This window comes from Hylobates moloch, unplaced genomic scaffold (genome assembly GCF_009828535.3).
Source record: "Hylobates moloch isolate HMO894 unplaced genomic scaffold, HMol_V3 SCAFFOLD_3, whole genome shotgun sequence".
NCBI classification, from domain to species: domain Eukaryota; kingdom Metazoa; phylum Chordata; class Mammalia; order Primates; family Hylobatidae; genus Hylobates; species Hylobates moloch.
The window spans coordinates 101,126,015-101,150,406 of NW_026652278.1; the positions used below are offsets into that span (position 1 = coordinate 101,126,015).

Sequence of the window (24,392 nt, forward strand, 5' to 3'; positions counted from 1 at the left end):
CCACCTTCAGCCTTAACATTCTTCCTGTCCCCCTCCTGAGAGCTCTGCGAGCAGCCTGAAGGGCAGTGGGCAGGCACGGTTAGCCAGTCTCCATTCAAAGATACTTTCTCACTCCCAAATCAAGCTCAAAAACAAGCTCCCTGCTCTGTCCTATGGAAACATTTTTTATGAGCAACACAGCACATGAAGCAAAGAAGAGGGCAGGAAAGGTCTTGTAGTAAAGAGGAAAGAGTCGTTTATCCAAAGCGCTTTTCACTATCTCTACACTATCTGATGTTCACTGTTTTCATTACGCTCTGAGTAAGTTGTAACCAGGTCCCTGGATAAACAACCAGTGTGATACTAGGTTTTGGATGCTACAGATCTAAAATAAAATAAAATTCCAGAAAAGTACAAAATAGTTTATCCTGAAGCCACGTAAACATTACTTATATATTATTATTATTTTCAAGATAAGTCATCTATATCTGATTACAGACCTGAAGCTCTCAGCTACTATTGAGGCTATGCTGCCCAGGACTTAGAAACAAGGAAGACAGTCAGCCTGGATTTAAATCCCAGCTCTGTTACTTACAAGTGTGTGATCTTGATCTTGTTCCTCTCTGAGCCTTGGTTTTCCAAACTTAAAATGGGTGTAATAGTACCTATTCCATAGGGTTATCATGATGACTAAATAAAATAATAGATATTATGTAAACCACATTGGATAACAACTTCTCAGGTATATTCACTCATCTATAAACTGGGATGAAGATATCCACAAAAATATGAACAAGCAAATTCATGAACACATGTACTTTTGAAAGGAAACAGACTGATTTAAAAGGACATTGCTCTTATTAAATTCCTTTAAAGGAAATCGATGCAAAAATATTGTGAGTGAATTACTGCAAGAGTTGACAGAATAGTTATCTCAAGTAAACATGATTTCTGTCAAAGACTTTTTCAGGTAATCACTAAACCTGCTATAAGAGATGTGTTACATCAAGCTTGTTATTTAAAATTGTAGAAGTTTTTAATGTGATTTCATACAGATTAAATTGCAATTTCTTTAAAATTTTTTCAAGATCAGGATAAAGGCTATTTCTATTTTAAAATTTAGAGTGATTTTCACAAGAACAAAACACCAAATAATTTTTCCCTGGAATGTTAAAGGACACATATGAATTTCCCTCCTTGTTTGTACCATGCCTTCAAATTATCGACTTTGCCTCAGACACTGAATGTAAGTCAACATCTTCATGAAAACGCTGAAAATTGTCACAGAGCACATAAATCAACAAGACCTGTAAAAGCAAACTATGTTGGCACTTTAAATCCCTTTCCAAATTATAAGGTTAGCCAGAAACCAGACCACAAGATTTATAGATTGAAGACCAGCCCAGTTTAATTTAAGTGGATATCAAAAAAAACAGAATAATGTCAATAACAAAGAGAGGTTTTCTTCTAGGCAGTGTGCAAGAAGTTAAAATAAAACCTAAAATTGCAATTCCCTATTGCAGTGAACTTGAATACGAAAGACAAGTTAATGAAAGATAAACGTGCCAGAGCATGAAAAAAGATTCTAAAGATAATATCTTATCATAAAGGCACAGTTCTTACCTTACATTTTCCGTGAGCCTTTCTTTTTCTAGAAGAAACTTTCTAGACTTGCAGAGACCTCGAAACCACCCCTCTCTCCAATGCTTTCAGCTTTCCCTGTCTTCATGGTGACTAAATGCAAGCCTTGGGTTTTTTACAGAAGGAAGCTTTTAGTCAAAATATGTGGTTTAAAGGAGCAGTATCCATTCTTGTTAAAACTATTTCACGGACATTCAGAGGTTTTGTTTCTACTCTGTGAAAGTTAATTCTGAGTAGGAAGGCATTTTTCCTGTCCCGGAAATCAGCATAACTAAAACCAATGCTGAACTAACGAGAAATGTTTCTTCCATGTGTTCTGTCTGGCAGAAACTGCAAGCCATATCAAGGAAACACGTGATGTTTATAAATACAATATGGCTCATGTTGTCATAACCTCTCAATGACAAAAAATTAAAAAAAAATAGTACAAGGAAAAGCAAGCAGCCACGCAGCAGGAAAGATGAGATTTGTATCACTTGGAAGTTGCATATCAGATGTGCATATATTACCTTCTCTTGCTTCTAAAAAATAAGACTTTAAAACTAGAAGCAGAGAAGGAACAAGAAAATAGCTCCCATGTTCTGGATAGCCACTGTATTCAAATGTGTTTGCCTAGCTCATCATTTCCATAAGACTCCTTCCTTATCAATCATAACAGAAACATCTTTTTGCCTCCCAGAAAAGCACAATATAAAAAAGATATCATTATGTATATCACTCATAAATGAGTTCCATAGCGTTAACTCCAGCAAATTATAGAACACAGGCAAGGATTTCATGAGCCTGAACTTATGTGAAAAATTATAGATGTCTGTATCATTATTGATTATTGAGTTAATTGATTATTGTCTGTATCATTGTTGCTTTTTGCCACTATATCTTCAGGATCTTGCATGAGAGCTGAGACCTGAGGAAAGATCTGACTCACTATGGCTGATTGAGTGAATCAGTAAACGCTTACAGTAATGAAGTTAGGTTAACTGTTCTAAAATCATCACCCTTACGTTATAAGTTTAGAGATATTTGAAATACTGACTATCAACTCAATCTAAAAGCAAGGGGCCAGGCACAGTGGCTCATGCCTGTAATCTCAGCACTTTGGAAGGCCATGGAGGGAGGATCCCTGGAGCCCAGGAGTTCAAAGCCAGCCTGGGCAACACAGGGAGACTGTGTCTCTACAAATAATTCAGAAAATTAGCCAAGTATTGTGGTGTGTGCCTGTAGTTCCAGCTAATCAGGAGGCTGAGGCAGAGGATCACTTGAGCCAGGGAGGCTGAGGCTGCAGTGAGCCATGATTGTGCCACTGCATTCCAACCTGGGTGACAGAGCAAGACCCTGCCTTCAAAATAAAATAAAAATAAAGCAAAATAAAAGCAAGATTTGTCCTAGTGAATTATAAACACAGCAAAATCAGATCTATCTTATTTAGATTTGTTATCTAGGGATTTAGTTTACTTTCTACCACAGGTGAATTTAACTCGTGAAAACTCCAGCCCCTCCAACAAAAAAAAGGTTAGATAAGTGTGTATTTCTGATGAACACTTATTTTAATCTGACAAAGCAGATTTTTTCTTTATTGTTATTCTTAAACTTCAGGGTTATTAACTTCTTTCTTTCTTTTTTTTTTTTTTTTTTTGAGATGGAGTCTCACTCTGTCACCAGGCTGGAGTACAATGGCGTGATCTCGGCTCACTGCAGTCTCTGCCTCTTGGGTTCAGTGATTCTCCTGCCTCAGCCTCCTGAGTAGCTGGAACTACAGGCACGTGCCACCATGCCCAGCTAATTTTTGTATTTTTAGTAGAGACGTGGTTTCACCATGTTGGCCAGGATGGTCTTGAACTCTTGACTTCGTGATCCGCCCGCCTCAGCCTCCCAAAGTGCTGGGATTACAGGTGTGAGCCACAGAGCTCAGCCCAGGGTTATTAACTTCTATCAAATTATACTGATAGACTGAGGAAAGGCAGACATTCTTATTTCTCATTTGGGTCAGTGGCCAATAGTGGGATACATTAGGTAATGTGCTATAAGCCTCAAACACATACCTTTACAAATCATTGTATTGCTCTTAGTGGATAAGTCACTAACTAACTGAAAGTTGGTGATAGAAAAGGGCTGAAGTATCTTTTTCTGTCTAGGTATTTAATAAGAATCTACTCAGGGAAGGACATTGTCTGAGAGAGCCACAGGGAGCATGGAGATGAATGAAATGGAGACCCTGTCCCCAGAAAGCTTAGAGCTGAAAGACACTTAAGAAGCATGGACAGAAAACCAAACACCGCACATTCTCACTCATAGGTGGGAATTGAACAATGAGAACACTTGGACACAGGGTGGGAAACATCACACACCGGGGCCTGTTGTGGGGTAGGAGGAGGGGGGAGGGAGAGCATTAGGAGATATCCCTAATGTAACGACGAGTTAATGGGTGCAGCACACCAGCATGGCACATGTATACATATGTAACGCACCTGCACGTTGTGCACATGTACCCGAGAACTTAAAGTATAAAATCAATCAATCAATCAATCATTCATAAAAAAAGAATAAAATGGTGAAAGGAAAAGAAAAAGACGCGTGCATCAATAACTCAGTGCAGGCAGGAAAAGGGGAGAGCAGGGCAGGGAGGTGAAGTTCTAAGGAAGTTTCGAGAAGGGACAGTGAGTGGTGAGGTTTGGAAAGAGAAGAGTGAGAGAGGCTTGATGAGGAGAGTGGCTTCTGGGTTAGGTCTTCAGAAATGAGCGGCCCATGGACATGTGGCGATGACTCATGGACACGCTGATGAAGACAGTGGTGGTAAAGGACGGACGGTAGTGACCACAGGCATGATTACAAAGGCCAGTTCTAGAGTTGGCCTGCCTGGCTCTAAATTCAGCTCCACTTCTCTTTAGCTGGGTAGCTTTGAGCAAGCACACTGACCTCTCTTAAGCCTCAGCTTCCACTTCTGAAACAGGAGGATAGTAAGAACTCCTCTCACATTGTATAGCTGTGAAAATCAAATGGCAGTAAATACAAGCAAATTGCTAGTATGGTGACTGGCACAGAGTAAGCACATCAGGAATGTTAGTTATTGATACCATTGTCATTGCATGAGTGAAGGGGATATTACAGGTGGGTCAAGAACGATCTCTAAATAGATAATCAGCTAGGAGTGTTTTCTGAAACTTCCATTTCTGTGGGATTCTTTTGTTACTATGGGATGACTTGATACTCCCTGAATCCCAAACCCTTCTTCTCAACCGGAACACTGCCCTGTGAGAAAAAGTGCTCTGAGTTCGGTGGCCACTGCAGACACACATACTAACTGGGCAAATCACTCCTTTTCTTTTTTTTCTTTTCTTTTCTTTTTTAATGGATATATTTTTAGTGTGCTCAGAAGAGAATGAAGCAAAATTAAATATAAAAAGATACCATGAAATAGATGTATAATGAAATTAAGCAACCTACTCATCTGACAAAGGGCTAATATCCAGAATCTACAATGAACTCAAACAAATTTACAAGAAAAAAACAACCCCATCAAAAAGTGGGCGAAGGACATGAACAGACACTTCTCAAAAGAAGACATTTATGCAGCCAAAAAACACATGAAGAAATGCTCATCATCACTGGCCATCAGAGAAATGCAAATCAAAACCACAGTGAGATGCCATCTCATACCAGTTAGAATGGCGATCATTAAAAAGTCAGGAAAAAACAGGTGCTAGAGAGGATGTGGAGAAATAGGAACACTTTTACACTGTTGGTGGGACTGTAAACTAGTTCAACCATTGTGGAAGTCGGTGTGGCGATTCCTCAGGGATCTAGAACTAGAAATACCATTTGACCCAGCCATCCCATTACTGGGTATATACCCAAAGGACTATAAATCATGCTGCTATAAAGACACATGCACACGTATGTTTATTGCGGTACTATTCACAACAGCAAAGACTTGGAACCAACCCAAATGTCCAACAATGATAGACTGGATTAAGAAAATGTGGCACATATACACCATGGAATACTATGCAGCCATAAAAAAGGATGAGTTCATGTCCTTTGTAGGGACATAGATGAAGTTGGAAACCATCATTCTCAGCAAACTATCGCCAGGACAAAAAACCAAACACCGCATATTCTCACTCATAGGTGGGAATTGAACAATGAGAACACATGGACACAGGAAGGGGAACATCACACACCGGGGACTGTTGTGGGGTGGGGGGAGGGGGGATGGACAGCATTAGGAGATATACCTAATGCTAAATGATGAGTTAATGGGTGCAACACACCAACATGGCACATGTATACATATGTAACAAACCTGCACATTGTGCACATGTATCCTAAAACTTAAAGTATAATAATAATAAAAAAAGAAATGAAATAAATGTTTAATCAAGGATATTTTGTGTGTTCTAAAGTCTTAGTAGCAACGTCATTTCAAAATTGAAAAACTTAAATGGAAATATCAAGTAAGGGAGGCTGTGGGCTGTGTATAAAGAAGCAGAAAGAAGTTCAAATCCAGTGTCTGACATTGATCAGATGTGTGAGCTTGGGAAAGACCTCTTTGGCTTCAGTTTCATCACCTGTGAAAATGAAGTCAGTATACCCACTTTGCCAGAGTTACTGACTAACTTAAATAATATGTAAAGTACTTAACACACTGCCTACTCTGCAGACACAAAAAGGTTTGCTATCTTCTATCTAGAACAACGATGGTAGAGAATGAATACTATTTATATCCTGATAGATTGCACCAAGAAATTAATAGAGTTCCTATACATTTTTACAGTTTTACAGAAAAAAAGAAGTCAAAGTAGAATGTGCAACAAAAGGAAGATGAAAGTAGGAAAATTAAAAACAGAGTCCAGGAATGAAGCCAACACACAAAACACACGCCACAAATGCCTGTACCCTTGCTGTGGGTGGGCCACAAATTTAATTCTAAGCTTTAGAGTAGCAACACAAAGAGGGAAAATGATCACTTACAAGACTCAAAGTGTCCGTATGATAAAAATAAACCAGGAGAAGCACAACTATTTCTGGTGATGAGAACAGAGAGATATTTTTACAGTGGGTCCTCATTAATGATAGAAAATGAGTAATATGGCATTTGTAGGACCATCAGTAGGACACTCAGCGCATCCTGTTTAACAAGTGTGTTTACTCTGCACTCGCCAGGGGTTAAGATGCCATGACTGGTTTTTGGAGGGATGTGAAGGTGACCCATCACATAATATGGCTTGTGCCTTTGAAGAGTGCACAGTCTTTTGGATGAGATGAACACACAGCGAAATGATTATAACACAACGTGAATGTGCAACAGGCCCCCAAAAGGGAAAGATGAATTCTGACAGAGCATTAGCGAAAGCTTCCTGGAGCAGGAAGTCTTTTATTTGGGCTCTAAAAACAAGTTTTTATTATTTTATAGAAGATTTTATTATGGGCTGGGCATGGTGGCTCATGCCTGTAAATCCAGCACTTTAGGAGGCCGAGGCAGGTGGATCACCTGAGGTCAGGAGTTCGAGACCAGCCTGGCCAACATGGTGAAACCCCATCTCTAGTAAAAAAATACAAAAATGTGCCAAGAGTGGTGGTGTACACCTGTGGTCCCAGCTACTCGAGAGGCTAAGGGAGGAGAATTGCTTGAACACGGGAGGCAGAGGTTGCAGTGAGCTGAGATTGCACCACTGCACTCCAGCCTGGTGACAGAGCGAGACTCTGTCTCAAAAAAAAAAAAAAAGAAAAGAAAAGAAACAGATTTTATTATGAAAATTTTCAAACACAAAAAAGTAGAGAAAACAATAAAAGGTACCCCCACCATCATCTAGCTTTGACATTTTTCAACATTTTACCAGTTTTGTTTCATCTACTTCCACCTTTTGGTTTCTTGGTTTGCTGCAGTATTTCAAAGCAAGTCCCATTTTTCATGTCATTTAACCTGTAAATACTTTAGTATGTTCCATCTTTTAAAACATAACCACTAACCTATTATTATGCCTAACAGAATTACCAGCTATCCCTTAATATCTCCTGATTCCTAACACATGTTCAAATTTCCCAAATAGTTTTAAAGATATCTTTTACGGTTGCTTTGTTCTTCTCAAAATCTGAAGATGGTGCACAGGCCACATTTTGTTATTATGGTACAGAAGGCCCCTGAGAAACTTAACTGCGCTCCCTCCCACACTTTTTTTTCATGCCAGCAATTTGCTGAAGGAATTAGACAATTGTCCTGGAATATGTTAGATGAGTAGAATTTTGAAAGGCAGATATGTAGAGAGGGAGAGTGAATTTGAGACACTTGGAACAAGAGAACAGGAGAATGAGATGTGGGAAGTAAGAACTGTTAGGTGATTCAGTAGAGAGATAATGAAGGCTATCATTTCAGCAGCCACGGTGCCTGGGTTTAAATCTCTGTTCTGCTACTCTCTGGCTGTGTGGCCTTGAGGAAATCTCTTAACATAAGGAGCTGTCTCATCATCTGTAAATAGGGGGGCCTACACCAAGACCTGCCTCAAAAGTTTATCTTGAGGATTAAATAATTAAAATTACTGGCGAGGTGCGGTGGCCCATGCCTGTAATCCCAGCACTTTGGGAGGCCGAGGCAGGTGGATCACCTGAGGTCAGGAGTTTGAGACCAGCCTGGCCAACACGGCAAAATCCCATTTCTACTAAAAATACAAAAATTAGCCAGGCATAGTGGCGCATGCCTGTACTCCCAGCTACTCAGTAGGCTGAGGTGGGAGAATCGCTTGAACCTGGGAGGCAGAGGTTGCAATAAGCCGAGATCGCAACACTGCACTCCAGCCTGGATGGCACCGCGAGACTCCCTCTCAAAAAAATAAATAAATAAATAAAAAATAAAATAAAATAATTCCCACAAAAGTGCTTAATAAATGCTCAAATAAGTTAGTTATTATAAGAATACTGGTACAGGCAGTGGGAGAAGGGTCATCTGTTAGAGGCCTTGCAGAGTGGAGTGGATGAACTCTGGTGACCAGCTGGATGCATGGAAAAATAAAGGTCAGGCAAGAGAAGAATCATTGATAACTCAATGTTTTACATCCCTCCTCCCACATTCCTTAAAATATGCATGCATATACACACAGGCACACATGCATGTGCACACACACACACACACACACACACACACCCTATCATAGCCCCTCCATTCTTCAAAAGGTAATCAAGAAGGATAAAGACTTGAGTGGAAAAAAGATTAGGAATTTTTTCTTCAACAGAATGCACTGGAAACCATGGAAATAATCTCCATATGAAGACACTTAGAAGCTGAACATTTGGGTCTTGAATTCTAGAGATGGCAGAGCTAGGGATATGGCTTCAGGGGTCAACCACATTGATGTAACAGTCAAACAAGTGGTAAGATAAGAATCACAAGTGCAAAGGTTGAGATAAAAAAGAGTAAATTTAAAAAAACAAAACAAATAAACTCCAAACTAGAGAAGCCTGCTTAAACACAGGCAAGAGGAGAAGAAGAGTTAGGGAATGAAGGAAGCTGAGGTGTCTGTGAATGCAGACAAGGAATTTAGACACAAAAGTGCCACGGAGACCAATGATTTATAAGGAGACCATTCACTGTTGTCAAATACAAAGATCAGTAGATGAGGAGTGGGAGGCAGCAATTACCTTGGGTATTAAGGAATAATTTAAGAGGTAGGGCCAATCTGGTAATTGTCTATATACAAGTAAAAATCAAAGACATGCAAGAGAAATTAAACGAAGCAGAGAAGAGGGAGAGGATTAAATGATGAGAGCAGAGAGTCTTGGAAAGCTGTCTTAAAGCACGCAAGAAGGTGGAGAAGCCCCCACACTATGAAAGAGCCACCAGGTTTGGTGACTAGCAAGTCACCCTCAGAGCAGAATTGTCCAGTTCCTTCAACAAACTGCTGGTATGGAAAAGCGTGTACTTTTTGAGAGTCATGAAATGGCATGGTTCCATCTTCAAGTTGTACATTTGTGAATTTTAAACCCCGTGAATACGTATATAAATTTTGCAAAAGGGCCTGTTCCATATGGTGAGCTCAGTCCCTTGGGAACTGAATTATCAAAGCTCCTATCTGATGTAAGGAAACAAAAGCCATGCAATTAAATTAGATCAGGGTGGTGGGTAGAGAAACAGGAGCCAGGTGTGCTGAGTTCCAGCTGAGAACCACAGGTCTCCTTAGACAGACTAGCCTCAAAAATGCTCAGCTAGATGCGAGATGAAAATCTAGATACATGATTTCCCCACCAAGCATGCATTCCACGCACACTCTGAGGCCTAGTCTAGCACGCTTCCTGAGTAACACGTTTCCAATCATAAAACCGCTCTGGGAAGACTGTTTTAGATGGAGAGTTTTACATTTTCTTTTCTTTCAAAGGCAAGATATTACATTCATTGTTTAAGGAAAGTCTCAGAAGCCCCTGAGGAGTTCTGGTGTGACTTTTGCTGCCCCTCTGCTTATTCCAACTGATGTTTTTCATGACGTGCATGTTTATTGGTCATGAGCAGGCAGCTGGGAGGTCTGTGCCAGGCTGTCTCTGGAGGCTGGGGAGTGAGGTCTAATGACATCAGGGGCAGGACTGCAGTGACTGACTCATGTGAGTAGTTAGCATCGAATTCCTTCATGGCCACGCTTACATTGCAAACATAAGGGAGGACGGAGTTCCCTAACCCCACCCTGCAGCGTGGTTTAGTCTACAACAATTGATGCTTGCTCTGCTCTCTGTTTCCGTTCTCCACCATGGGCAGTGGGTTGTACAGCTGGGCTCCAAAGGCAGGGCTCAACAAAGCTTCCTGGCCTTTAATGGCAATGCAGCCACATTCTTCAAGAAACGAAAAAGAATTCCAACCTGCAGAGCCAAAAGGTGAGGGCAGCTGAATTCCATGCCTTTTAGTGTCTGCAATCTGTGAACAGGAACCAAGTTGCAAACCGCAGGCATGATCACACCTAGCTGGCTTTGAAACCGCTTTCTATTTCTCATTTCTAAGTAATCTGCATTGAAACACAAAAGCTTTTCTGCTGGTTAGATGGTGAACATTTACTGTCCCTTCATTTGGGGACAACGATTGAGTTTCTCACACACACAAAATGAGGGCTTAAAGTAGGCTCTGGGTAATCCAGAAAAAGTGATCAGCAGGGTTTCATCTTCAAGTAAGAACAGATTCACTCTGCAGAAACCCACAGCACATGTTCTGCATATTCTGATCAGCTTTGTTCATACGGTTAATATTTGATTCTCTCAGTCCTCACTGCTGGTCCTTACGTAGGTACCAGAGCTGCTGATGGGTTAAAACAGGTGTCTTTCCAGCCACAAACAAGATTCTCAGAGGTGATTCTGGGGCACCTGTGTGGAAATGGCTCTATGTGATAGGAACAGAACTCTCAGCACCATGGAACTCCAGGGTGAAGGCTAGACATAGCAAAAAATAAAGATATTCAAGGAGCAAAGACACTGATGAATGTCTCCGACAAAGAGAATAACAGAGTAATAAAAGGCAAATGGTGCTGTAATGTTTAGTCCATGCTTCACGATTGGCATGACTCAATCCGTCTCCATGTGGCTCTGGTTTACACATGAAGTATAACTGGTGAAATAAGCCTCAAAATCCTAGAATTTCTGAAGTAGCGACACAGCTTTCCATTCAAGTCACACATCATTTCTGACACAAAAATAACAGCAGTTGGGTACGTGAGCGGCCTTTCCCTCCAGAAGTGTAGGCTCTGATCCCACAATGTCGTCATTCATATTCCAGTCCAGAAGGACACAGACCTTCTCCCAGCACTTTCAGCTAGATCTGCTGGCTTCTTTTATGGTTCTAAACTTACCCCATATGGAAAGCAGAATGTTGGTCCCCGAAAGATGTCTGCATCCTAGTCCCCTCAACCTGTGACTACATCGGGTTACATGGAAAAGGGGGAGTCAAGATTGCCACTCAGCTGACCTTGAAATAGGGAGATTTGTCTGGAGGATTGGGGAGGCTCAATGTCCTTAAAGTGTTCTTAAAAGTGGACGTGGGAGGGTTAGGGATGTGACCATGGAAACAGGGTCAAAGGGAAGCTATCTTGCTGGGTTTGAAGATGAAGGAAGAGGACAGCAAACCGAGAAATGTTGACCTCTAGAAGTTGAGAAAAAAAAAAAGAAAAAAAGAAAAGATTCTCCCTAGGGCCTCCAGAAAAGAATGCATACCTGCTGGTGACCCCTTATGTCAGACCAGAGAGACTTTCAGTCTACAGACTCTAGAAATGTAAGAGAGTAAATCTGTGTAGTTTTAAGTCACTGAATTTGTTCTAATTTATTACAGCAGCAACAGGAAACTAATATGTACTATCAGGAAGCAGTGACAGCCTCGCTCAGGAACAAAACTGCAGCTCCAAGACAGAACGGTGCCTGGGTTTCTTTGGCAATAAAAGGTAATCATGTATTTTATTTTTTTCTAGTTAAACTTGAGCATCCAGCCAAGTGCTAATCTGTAGAAAAGATGAGAAAAAATGGCACAGTGTCTTCCAAATGTGTGTGTGTGTGTGTGTAGGGGGTGTACAGCTGAGAAGCTAATCTTCTTTTTACCTCCCAGTTTTGCTACAGAGGAATGTAGCATTATTTTTAGAAACTCAATCCCTTTTTAGTGGACCTGCATTAATGTGATCTTAAAACCTGCTTTTTCAGTTTCTCCTTTTGTTTTCTTCAAAACATTCCTGTGTGCTTTGAATGTTCGGATAATCTCCTGAGACAATCTAAATCTGGAGAATTTTAGTTCCCAAATCATGCAGATTTTTGTATTATGCCCTCAACATGGTTCAGAGAGGATATGGTAATATTTAAGACAGCACAACAACAAAATTCTTCCAGGGTAGCTCCTGAATTAGAAGGTGAGAAATTGAATTAGAATGTTAGGACTTGGAAGAGCTAATGTAAGAATATGAATAGATTTTCCATGCAATTGTGCACCTTGCTGTTTGCCTGTTTGTGTGTTAGGTTTGCTTTAATTGGAGGAAAGAAATGCAAGAGATCTTCTGAGCCAGTTAATATATTGTGGACCAGGAACCCTTTCATAGGAAGGTTTTCAGAATTTATTTAAAGTAAGGACATAACTCCTTGATTAAAGATAAATTAGGATGTGTCCAGCCTTATTTTAATCCCTTTGCCCTAAATAACCAGGAAATCTTACTTCTCTACCAAGAACAAATAATGATCCACTAGGTGAGATGAGTGCGGAGAACCCTCCAAAACTCGGTTGTAGAGTATGATTACATCAGGAGTACAAGCAAGAGGAGGGATGCTTTGACCCACTGAAGAAAATTAAAAATAGGACAGAAACACTTACCCTCATGTCTCCATTCATAGTTTTTGGTGTGTGATTAAACGCATGTGCAGGATCCTTGTTGTACACTTTGAGGAGTGATCTGTCTTGAATGTTCCTGGAATCAAAAACATCGATAACTATGGCAGATGAAAGAAGCCTGACTTTGGCCATTTCCTTAGCCTGCCGTTAAAGATCAGGTAAAAAACATGAACAGATAATCCAAAGGCTACCTACAGTACCCCAGTCAAAAGCTATGTGACCATAAAATAGGCAATTATAAATAAGGAAAAGAAGAAGAAAAATGACTTCAGCTTTTCTCTCCTTTTCTTGTTCCCCAGGAAAGTATTATTCCTCCAGTATAGCTCCCCACCCATAAATGTTGGGTAGCATGAACTTTCTTTCAAGATTCTGAGTATGGAAAGCTAAGGCTTTAAAAAAAAAAATAAAGCTCCAATATTTACAATACATTCAAAGAGATTTGGTTAATATTTAAATATTTAATTGTTTACTTTTCCCAAACACCTGGTTTGCTGCTTATCTAATGAATGTACATGAAAGAAGATTTTTTTTCTTTTTCTTTTTCTTTTTTTTTTTTTTTGCCTTCAAACACTTTTGGCAACTGAAAGAAAAGGTATCTGGAATGCGAAAAAAAAAAAAAAAAAAAAAAAACCGTACCACAAAGATCTAATATCTTTACCATGCCTTTTTTTCCTTCCATAGTGGGTTAGAAAAATAGTTTTTCTATATACAAATCGAATTGCTGGATGTGAAGAAATAGCAGCAGATAAATTCTTTTTTCTCTGAACCTAGCTCTTAGAGCCAAGGCATCATAACGTAGCAAAAGACAGGGTCAGAGCCTACCTTAAAATTATTGAAGAACACATGAATATCTAAGAAGTCCCTCTCCCTCCATGTTCAGCTTTCATCAGCAGAAGGGCCACCCAAGGCCCTTTTGGCTCTGTCTACACTGCGATCCCTTCCAATGCCGGCTCGGCTAGCTCAGAGAAATGTGTGCAGGAGGATGAATTCCTCTCCTCCAGGTGCAGCCTCATTTAGTGGGCTGACCCAGTCACTGGGATTACTGGCTTGTGTTTCTGTTTTAACTGAAGTGGAGGATTCTTGGACTAGTCTTGTTTCTCTCCTTTAAATATCTGCCAGTAATTGCTTTGAAGCAATGACTAGCCCAAGCTTGCACGGATGCTCCAGTAGCTTGTTAGAAGTCAGCTTGAGGGGGAACCAGCAGCCCTGTTATTAAAGGGGGCTGGGTGAATATGAAGGGGAGACTCACAGAGGTAAGGATGTGGGGAATTCACTAAAGGAGCTCACCATTTGGCCAGAGGAAAGAGTCATAGGTGAGGACATGAAAAACTAGAAAACCTCACGGGAGCCATGAAAAAGACTAACTGTGATTCTGGAGGTATTTAAAATGCATGAGGTTGGTTTATCATGACTTTAGAAACATATTCATCTGAGATGAACCAACAGTAAAGGCCAGGGTTGCATTTACTGTGGCAACATTTACAACACAATATTCTGACCGGAACTCTCGGGAGCATTTCCCTAAGGAAAATATGAGGAGCCTAACACAATGATGAGATAGGCAACTGTTTAGCAAATATGCTCGCGCTTCAGAAACACTGAAGGATGTGCAATGAAATTTGTCTCTCAATTTAGAAGATTAAAGTCACTATCTCCAGTTGAAATCTACATGATACTTTTCTTTTGTCTTTTTTTTTTTTTTTTTTGAGACGGAGTCTCGCTCCGTCAACCAGGCTGGAGTGCAGTGGTGCGATCTCGGCTCACTGTGAGCTCCGCCTCCTGGGTTCATGGCATTCTCCTGCCTCAGCCTCCCCAGCAGCTGGGACTACAGGTGCCCGCCACCACGCCCAGCTAATTTTTTGTATTTTTAGTAGAGACGGGGTTTCACCTTGTTAGCGAGGATGGTCTTGATTTCCTGACCTCGTGATCTGCCTGCCTCGGCCTCCCAAAGTGCTGGGATTACAGGCGTGAGCCACCGTGCCAGGCCTTTTTTTTTTTTTTTTTGTCTTATATAATGCTGGTGGTGAAAATTTCTTCTACCATTCAAATGAAATATAATCAAAGCATTTTATGCATAAAATCGAAGAAATAGAATAATTCTTTGGAAGCAACATGCATGAACTCACAGAGCATAAACATTATTGTCATCACAAAACATTGTCTTCATTTGAACATTTTTAGGTTCTTTTTTTTATTTAAATCAAAGTAACTGAAAAGTAAAATTATAGACAAATTTATAAATCGATGATCTTTCCACTTAAATATTTTAAATGAGAGTTTTTTAAAAAAACATTAGGCTATCAGGCCGGGAGCAGTGGGTCACGCCTATAATCCCAGCACTTTGGGAGGCCGAGGTGGGCAGATCACTTGAGGTCAGGAGTTCAAGACCAACCTGGCCAACATGGTGAAACCCCATCTCTACTAAAAATACAAAAATTAGCCTGGCATGGTGGTGCACACCTGTAGTCCCAGCTACTCAGGAGGCTGAAGCATGATAATTGCTTGAACCCAGGAGGTGGTGGCTGCAGTGAACTGAGATCATGCCACTGCACTCCAACCTGGGCGACAGAGTGAGATTCTGTCTCAAAAAAAAAAAAAAAAAGTCAGGTTACCCATACTACAACTTATGGATCAACAAGATCATCATTTTCACAAATACCAACATATTGATTGATGGTTTCATTTATTTTATCAACTGGATTTCCATTAAGGAGAATCATGACCTTTTCTTCTTTTTCCTCCCTCTCATTTCTTTTATTTTGTGACTACTTCTCGACTTTCCCAAACAATGTAAAAAAGAAGGAAAAGTAGCCATACTCTGAAGCTTGGGAACGGCTCTAGAAAATGGTGACTCATTGTAATATAAAAATCCTTGCACAGGCTGCAAGACAGTGAGGCCCCATTACTCATAATAACCTCATCAGCCTTGAGCTCCATTATCAAGTGTGGCTTCCCTAAGTTGCATGTTTACTTGCTATTACTGTGTCCTTCAATTCCTCTAATTGCAAATGCAGAAATGTAAGATGATTGTTGTAACTGGCAGCTCCACGTAAAAACACTACATGGGATTATATTACTACAAATATTGTCTTTAAATATAATGTGATTATTTCATGTTTCAAGTTTACTCTTTGTGAATGCAAAAAATTTCTTTTGGTGACAGCTTGATTAATAATTTAATTCAAAAACAAACATGAATTTTTGGGTACCCATGAATATTTAAACACATTTTTAAAAAGCTGTAAGGCTGTGCAACAGATGTAGCATCTATACCTTGAGGCATGTGTCAAACTTTGAAAGTTCTAAATTACCCATACACCTGGGCACCTGCCTAAATATGTCATTTGTGATCATTGGTAGATACAGATCAGTTTACATTTATTATGCACTAGAGGCATATTTTTTAAAAGTGGTACCCATTAATTCCACGATGAAGAAACAGGGCAACTTGCTGTGTCCCCAGGGTGTGGACTCAGAAACCCCAAATTCTGCCTCCAATGATTTGGTAAGGGAACATTCGAAGGGATCAAAAAGTTCTTGATCAAGAAGTGTGGACAGCCATGTTTGGGGCACAGCTTGGTACTTAGTTGGTTGTGTGCTTTTGAATAAGTCCCTCAAATTTTATGCGTCTGAGTTTCTGATTCCATAAAATGAAATGGCTGGATTAGTCACTAAATAATCTGTGGAGTTCTAAAACGTTTAGAGACCATACTAGCAACTGATTGCTTGTTGATCTAAGTCCTGTTTTCCAGGTTGTTGGGTTGGAACAGATCAAATGAGTTCTTTCTACTGTATACATGACACCAAAGTGACAATAAAGATGCTTTTGAGCCGGGTGTGGTGGCTCAGACCTATAATCCCAACCATTTGGGAGTCCAAGACTAGAGGATTGCTTGCCTCAGGAGGTCCAGACCAGCCTGGGCAACATAGGGAGATTCTGTCTCTACGAAAGATTTAAAAATTAGCCAGATGTGGTGGCATGTGCCGATAGTCCCAGCTACTCAGAAGGCAGAGGTGGCAGGATCATTTGAGCCCAGAAGGTCGAGGCTGCACTGAGACATGATCACGCCACCGAGGTCCAGCCTGGGTGACAGAGCAAGACCCTGTCTCCAAAAAAAGAGAGATGAGGCCAGGCATGGTGGCTCACACCTGTAATCCCAGCACTTTGGGAGGCCGAGGCAGGTAGATCACCTGGGGTCAGGAGTTTGAGACCAGCCTGACCCACGTGGTAAAACCCCATACCTACTAAAAATGGAAAAAATTTAGCTGGGCCTGGTGGCGGGTGCCTGTAATCCCAGCTATTTGGGAGGCTGAGGCAGGAGAATCGCTTGAACCCAGGAGGCAGAGGTTGCAGTAAATGGAGATCGCGCCATTGCACTCCAGCCTGGGTGAAAGAGCAAGACTGTCTCAAAAAAAAAAAAAGAGGGAGAGGGAGAGATGCTTTTGTTTCTAACTGACTCTTAATCCCATCAATAGCAGGAGTCCATTTAGCTTAATTTTGGAGGATATTCAACTGGGGGCCCTGGGGAAAGGCCACCTGGAAAGTAAGATCTTTGGGTAAAGAACAACTATTTAAGAAATGAATGGAAAGTGAAGATGCTTCTCAGTCTGTTTTCTTGTGGAAAATAATACAGAGCCCACTGCTTTTATTCTAACTTGTTATGTGTAAAAAACGACCCAGTGGGATCACTACCTAAAATGTCCACAGGGTCTGTCTATGGAGGAAAGAACACTTGAGAGGGAATTGGGAAAGTTCCAATATGAATGAAGTACTGCCTTCAACTCTTATGACTTTGATCAGGTCTCTCCACCACCTTTTTGGGCCTTAGTTTCCCTAACTCTTAGATAAAATGGTGGACTGAATCATTTCTAATGTTCTTTTCAGATGTAGCACTCAAAAATCTGTGGGGGAGGAGTTTGTCCTCATTTTTATAAGCTATACCTTGTAAATGAATTGTAGAAAACCAGATAGTGAAATCATCTGACTGGGTGAAATAAGCCAACCAGTCAAGATAATGAATCTACTTTCTTCACTAGGATATAGAGAAATTAGAATTTGGTATAAACTATGAAAGGGATATGATGGACAAAATAAACAAACAAACAAAAAAAACCCACTCTAAATGCAATATAGTGGATAAAAAAAACAAACTCAAAAACAAAGAAACAAAAAAAACTCTAATGCAATATGGTGGGCAAAAAATGATGTCACAACTTACCTTACATCATTTAATTCATAATAGACATTTCTGCTTTCATCTTTGATGTAAATGGCGACACTGGGCGATTCCAGCATTTTCATGGTGAGCTGCTGTGGAAAGGCACTTACGAAGAGAGCACGGATTGTGTCTGCACTTGTGATTTCATTCGGCATCCTGAGCTGCTTGGTTTCATCTCCATACTGGAGATAGAGAACCCCTGCACACAAAGGAAACAGTTATTAGTCACAGGTCAAGACTTAGAGGACACACAGCACAAGCTGATCCACTTCTTTCCTGCTGCACTTAGGAAGGTTCAGGACAAGCTTGGCAAGCAAGTAACAAGAGATCTAGGTTTGGAATTTCCAAGGAATGCACTGTTTGGTTATTGCGTAAGTACCCACCTTCATTCTTTGAAGTCCAAGCAGGTGTTAAAGAGCCTAATTTTCAATTATTTTAAATTCAGGGGCTGGGTACAATGGCTTATGTCTGTAATCCCAGTGCTTTGGGAGGCCATGGCAAGAGGATCGCTTGAGGCCAGGAGTTCGACACCAGCCTGGGCAATATAGCGAGATCCCATCTCTTTGGAAAAAAAAAAATTAGCTGGGTGTGGTGGTACATGCCTGTACTCTCAGCTACTCAGGAGGTTGTGGTGGGAAGATCACTTGAGCCTAGGAGCTTGGGGCTGCAGTGAGCTATGATCGCACCACTGCACTCAAGCCTAAGTAACAGAGTGAGACCCTCACTCAAAACCAAATAAACAAACAAACAAACACGCAAGAAGAAACCTCTGGTAGCCTAAAGGAAAAGACAATACTTGGCCAGGCATGGTGACTCACGCATGTAATCCCAGCACTTTGGGAGGCTGAGGTAGGCAAATCACTTAAGGTCAAGAGTTTTAGATCAGCCTGGCCAACATGGTGAAACCCTATCTCTACTAAAAATACAAAAATTATCCGGGTGTGTTGGCACACGCCTGTTATCCCAGCTACTCAGGAGGCTGAGGCAAGAGAATTGCTTGAACCTGGGAGGTTGCAGTGAGCTAAGATCACGCCACTGCACTCCAGCCTGGGCGACAGAGTAAGACTCCATCTTAAAAAAAAAAAAAAAAGACAGTACTTAATACCCTGGAAAGGTATATTTAGAAATCTGACCTCATAGAGTGGTTTTTCTTTTCATGTCTTTCATTAACTAGGAACACAATCATTATAGCCACGGGTAAGCAACATAGCTTAAATCTTTCTAGTCCATTCAGAAACATTTTCAGTGTAAATACAACAAGATTTCTGTGGTTCTAATACATATTTATTGAATGTTTATATCGTGCTAAACTCTCTGTAAGAAAAGAATCCGGCACCTCAATGTTTCAGAAATAAAATGGAAAAAGCACAGGATCCCAGAGTTCCCGGGGGTATGTGGGCCCCAGTGCACCCTGCCTTCTAGCACTCACCCCCCTGTGGAGAGCAGTTCCATTCCATGTTGATTCTGGGCTTGGCTGTGTGACTTGCTTTGGCCAATGGGATGTTAGCAAGTGTGATTCAAAAGGAAAGCTTGATATGTGTTTGCACCCTGGAGTTTGTCCTCTTGGTGAGCTTGGTTTGGGGATGTTTCCTTTCAGAACTCAGCTTCTGAGGGGTTCAACCCAGCCACACAGGGAAGTCACATGCTGAGAACCACCCCATCTAAGTGCCCATTTTACAGCTGGAACCACTGAGGTTATGTGGATGAGCCATCTTGGGAGTGGACTCCCCAGCCCCAGGTGAGCTACCCCAGCTGATGCCAGCAGAAATGAGATGGCCCCTCCAAGCACTGTCCAAATTGCAGAATCATAAGCAAATAAATGACTGTCACGAGAAGTCACTATGTTTAGGGTGATTTGTTATTCAGAAACAGATAACTGAAACAGGATATCTACAATCCTGACACTGAATTTGAGTCTTGCTTTTTGTGAGAATCTACTGGGGGTGAACTACTATCACTGGAGTAAGCTTTGGCAAGGGAGACTCAAAAGAGAAAAGAATGACTTCCAGTTCAATATGGCAGCCCATGTAATACATTTGTCTCTGCTTCCTCCAGAAATTCCATTAAAGTGACAATAAGGGATACAAAAGCATACATCAAAGAAGTAAGGGAATGAGAGAGGAACTAACAGTAGACAAGAGCAAGCTGATACCTAAACCTTCAAGGGAATAACTCAACATAAAACACGCAGAGCCAGGGAAACTCAGGAAATGAGGCTCCCAACCCTTCTGAAGGTAGAAATGCAGAGTGAGTTGAATGCATGATGCCTGACTGAACTTGATTTTAAAATGGTGTAGCACAAAGGTCCCCAGCCATCAGGCCACAAACCAGTATCAGTCCTTGGCTTGTTAGGAACCGGGCCACGTAACAGGAAGTGAGCCATGGCTGAGCGAGGGAATCTTCATCTGTATTTACAGTTGCTCCCCATTGCTGGAATTACTGTCTGAGCTCCGCCTCCTGTCAGATCAGCGGCAGCATAAGATTCTCATAGGAGCGTGAACCCTCTTGTGAACTGCGCATGGTGAGGGATCTAGGTTGCATGCGCCTTAAGAGAATTCCATGCCTGATGATCTGTCACTGTCACTCATCACCTCCAGATGGGACTGACTAGTTACAGGAAAACAAGCTCAGGGCTTCCACTGATTCCACATTATGGTGAGTTGTATAATTATTCCATTATATATTACAATGCAATAATAATAGAAATAAAGTGCATGCTAATGTAATGCATTTGAATCATCCCGAAACGGTCTCCCCCTAACCCTGTCCATGGAAAAATTGTCTTCCACAAAACCAGTCCCTGGTGCCAAAAAGGCTGGGGACCACTGATGTAGCAAACGTCCATCTGTCTTCCCACGCCACTCAGTCAAGTAACCACCCAACACATCCACAGAAGATGGAAGAGTCCACATCAAACACACTGGATTCTGGCCGACCAAGCATAGGGGAAGGGGCTGATACGCCCTCGACCGAATGCTGGCAAAGGGCCAGCCCCTTAGTCAGGACACTGGAGGGTCCCCTCTAGGAATGCTGAATGACCCATGAGAAGAGACAAACTTTTATGTGTATGTGAGAGACTGAGTCTTGCCTTGCTCTGTCACCCAGGCTGGAGTGCAGTGACATGATCAGGGCTCACTGCAGCCCCAACCTCATGAATTCAAGCTATTCTCTCACCTCAGCCCCCTGAGTACCTGGGACCATAGGAGAACACCACTACACCCAGCTAATTTTTTGTATTTTTTTTTTAGTGACGGGGTTTTGCCATGTTGCCTAGGCTGGTCTTAAACTCCTGAGCTTAAGTGATCTGACCACCTCGGACTCCCAAAGTGCTGGGATGACAGGCATGAGCCACCATGCCTGGCCTGACAAACAGATTTTTGAGGGTCATATTCAGATTCTGTCTGGTCGCCCCATAGTGAAGCAGCCAGACCCACATGTGAAACCTCCCAAAATTACAACCGTGCCTCCCTCTTACATTAACTGACTCCCAAGATCTCACAAACATTTTTATAAAAGCTTCTAACACAAATGAAAACACCCAAAGAAACAGGAAAAAGAAACTCAGAAGAGAACAAACAGTCCAGAAATAGGGGGAGCATTTGGAGGATAAGATCAGTCTCTGGGAACCATGAAAGCAGAATTTAAAAATTCAGTGAAGAAGAAAAAGTTGATGCAATCTCAGAAAGTGGAGGCCACCTCACCCCAATAAAAGAGACTGAGAGATGAGAAAAGAGAGAAAAGCAATATGAAACAGAATCATGTCAGAGCACCCAGATCCCCAGTAATGGAGATTTGGGTAAAACAGATCAGAAAAAAACAGAGTTTTCCAAAACAATATTATAAGAATGTTCTTTTTTCCTTGTAAACTGAAGGACATGAAATGGCAGATTGTAAAAGTTCATGAAATACTCAACACACAGGTTTGTCACTGAGACATTCCAGAAGATGGGGAAAACAGAAAATCCTAAAAGCCCCCGAAACAGGTAAAAAGTTGCATAGGAAGGATCAGGTATCAGAAAGGCAATAGCTTTCTCAGGAACTTCAGAAACCAAAAGATAATGGAGCAATGCCTTTGAAAACCTGGAGGGAAATATTTCCGATCTAGGTCTATACCTATCCAAACCATCAGTCAGGTCTCTATAAAGTTAGTTTCTCAGTGAAGCCTTCCCTAGCCTCCTCAGCTAGAATTTTAGTAGCCGTTCTCTGTACTATTTCTTACTCTTATACTTGCTTTATGTCTGTTTTCTTAGCATTTTCTACTCTGTTATAATTCATATTTTAATTAGTGATATTGCTTATGATCAGTTTCTCTTGCTAACATGTAAGTTTCATGAGCTCAGGGATTTTTTGTTTTTTTAATCTTTAAAGAGATGGGGTCTTGCTCTGTCACCCAGACTGGAATGCTGTGGTATGATCATAGCTCACTGCAGCCTCAAACTCCTGGCTTCAAGCAATCCTCTCGAGTAGCTGGGGCTAAGGGATTTTTTTATTTTTTAAGTTTTTTGTTGTTTGCTACTGTATCCTTAGTACCTATGAGACTACCTGTTACACAGTAGTTTCTCAATAAATATTTGTTGAATGAATAAACAAATGATTTATTAGTCATTGAAAAGGAATGTCTCATTTGCGGGTCTATCCGAGCTGTAAGAGCTTTTGCTAGATGATGTAACCAGCCTAGTAACCTCGCCCTTGGTTTGTATCCATGGTAGAGACGCATTCTGAAGCGGCTGTTTCCTTGACTAGAGCAGTCCCTTCATGTCAGCCATAAGAGCTCCATGTCACCTCTCCACTCATCCCTGTGTTGACCCTCAGCTTTTTCAGGGAACTAGTTTTCCAGAATCATGCTGTTACACATTCCTCAGAATGCAGAGAACACCTTTTAAGCCTGTCTGATCACAGATCACACAATGTCTTGGCCCCACGTGGGATGTGTGGTGATTTTCCCATGTGATTGCCGTGGTACATCAAAAGGCCAAAACCACTCTTGAGGTCCATGCCCCAGCCATGCCTGGGCGAGGCCACTGCAGGAAGGCCACTAATGGCCTCCCTACAGTTAAGTATCACAGCCTCGCTCCCAGAGATGGTCTGATTTTCATCCCCACATCTGCATTCTGTATACGTGTGTGCTTGAAATAGAATTTGTAGTCTCTGGAGTAGGAAAAAAATGGGCCTAAACTATAGTTACCTCAGGGTCTGGCTGGTGCAGCTGCCAGCTGGGTGCACGAGTCCAGTCACAGAACGTGACAAGCCAGGCAGGATGGGAAAAATGCCTTTGCAAACAGAATAGTCTTTTCACGCTTGACTTTTACACGGTTTGCTTTCTCAATCCAGGAAAGGTATTTAGAAATGCTTAGACTCAGAAGGAATTCTCTTAATATCCGATGGCGTTTTATTGGCACGGTGATGAACAAAAAACCACATGGTTTCTAGAGATTCCGCACGCTTTGGCACAGGCTCCCTCGCTCCAAGTTAGTGCTGGCTGCTCCAGATTCCCAGAGGTTGTCCAAGGGACTCTGCCTCCCAAACTCCCTTTTTATGAACAAGGGATGAGGATGAGAGAAATGCATTTATAGGATGCCTGCCGTATGTCAGAAACCGTGTGTATGTATTTCATCTCATCAGCACAGTATCTCTTGTCAGATGGATACTATGACCCCATTTCACAGATAAGGAAATAAAAGCTCAGAAGGTCCAAGCAATTTGCCTAAAAGTTAGAACTCATCACTAAGCTATATGGCCACTTCTGCCAAATTCATAGATGCCATGCTCTCTTTCTTGAAGCATATTTCTCCTGAAATCCTGCATTTAGCTCTGTCCATCTCCTGCAAGCATCCTCTCAGGGCGACCTGAGCTGTCCTCACACTTTTAGGCTGACCATCTGCTTGAAGATGTTGAAGTGAGCTGGGTGCAGCTCAGAAAAAAAGATTCCCGTCTTTACCTCAATCGAAGGGAATGCCATCACAGGGTTAGAATCAATCCACATGCTGGATGGGGGTGTGGGGTGGGAGGGGGAGGCGCTGAGCTCTGAAAGCTGTGCCAGTGTGAGTGTCGATATGAACCTTGCAATGCTCAGTGTCCCCCTGAGAAGCCTGAACACTGAAGGGTTCTTTCACCTCCATGGCTTTGCAAAGGCAACGTGGATTTTCACCAAGATCTCTTACTCACATTTTACAAAAAGCAGGGTACAGTTGGCAGGTCACACTTGTGCCCACACATCTTCATTA

The 24,392-nt window shown here is 41.5% G+C and overlaps 1 protein-coding gene across 15 annotated transcripts in view; it reads right to left on the minus strand.

The window, feature by feature from the left end:
• Positions 1 to 24,392, minus strand: part of KIAA1217 (KIAA1217 ortholog) — an 877,411-nt gene that overhangs the window by 97,423 nt on the left and 755,596 nt on the right. For 11 of the 15 annotated variants that reach the window (XM_058436624.1, XM_058436625.1, XM_058436621.1 and 8 more), the window contains 2 exons: positions 18,169 to 18,367; positions 12,932 to 13,025 (listed from right to left, as the gene is read on the minus strand). In XM_058436624.1, the coding sequence (XP_058292607.1) occupies positions 12,932 to 13,025; positions 18,169 to 18,367 (293 nt within the window). Of the gene's footprint in view, positions 1 to 1,602; positions 1,955 to 12,931; positions 13,026 to 13,771; positions 13,791 to 18,168; positions 18,368 to 24,392 lie in introns of those variants that run through there. The other 4 variants (XM_058436629.1, XM_032145198.2, XM_058436626.1 and 1 more) reach the window with 3 other exon arrangements.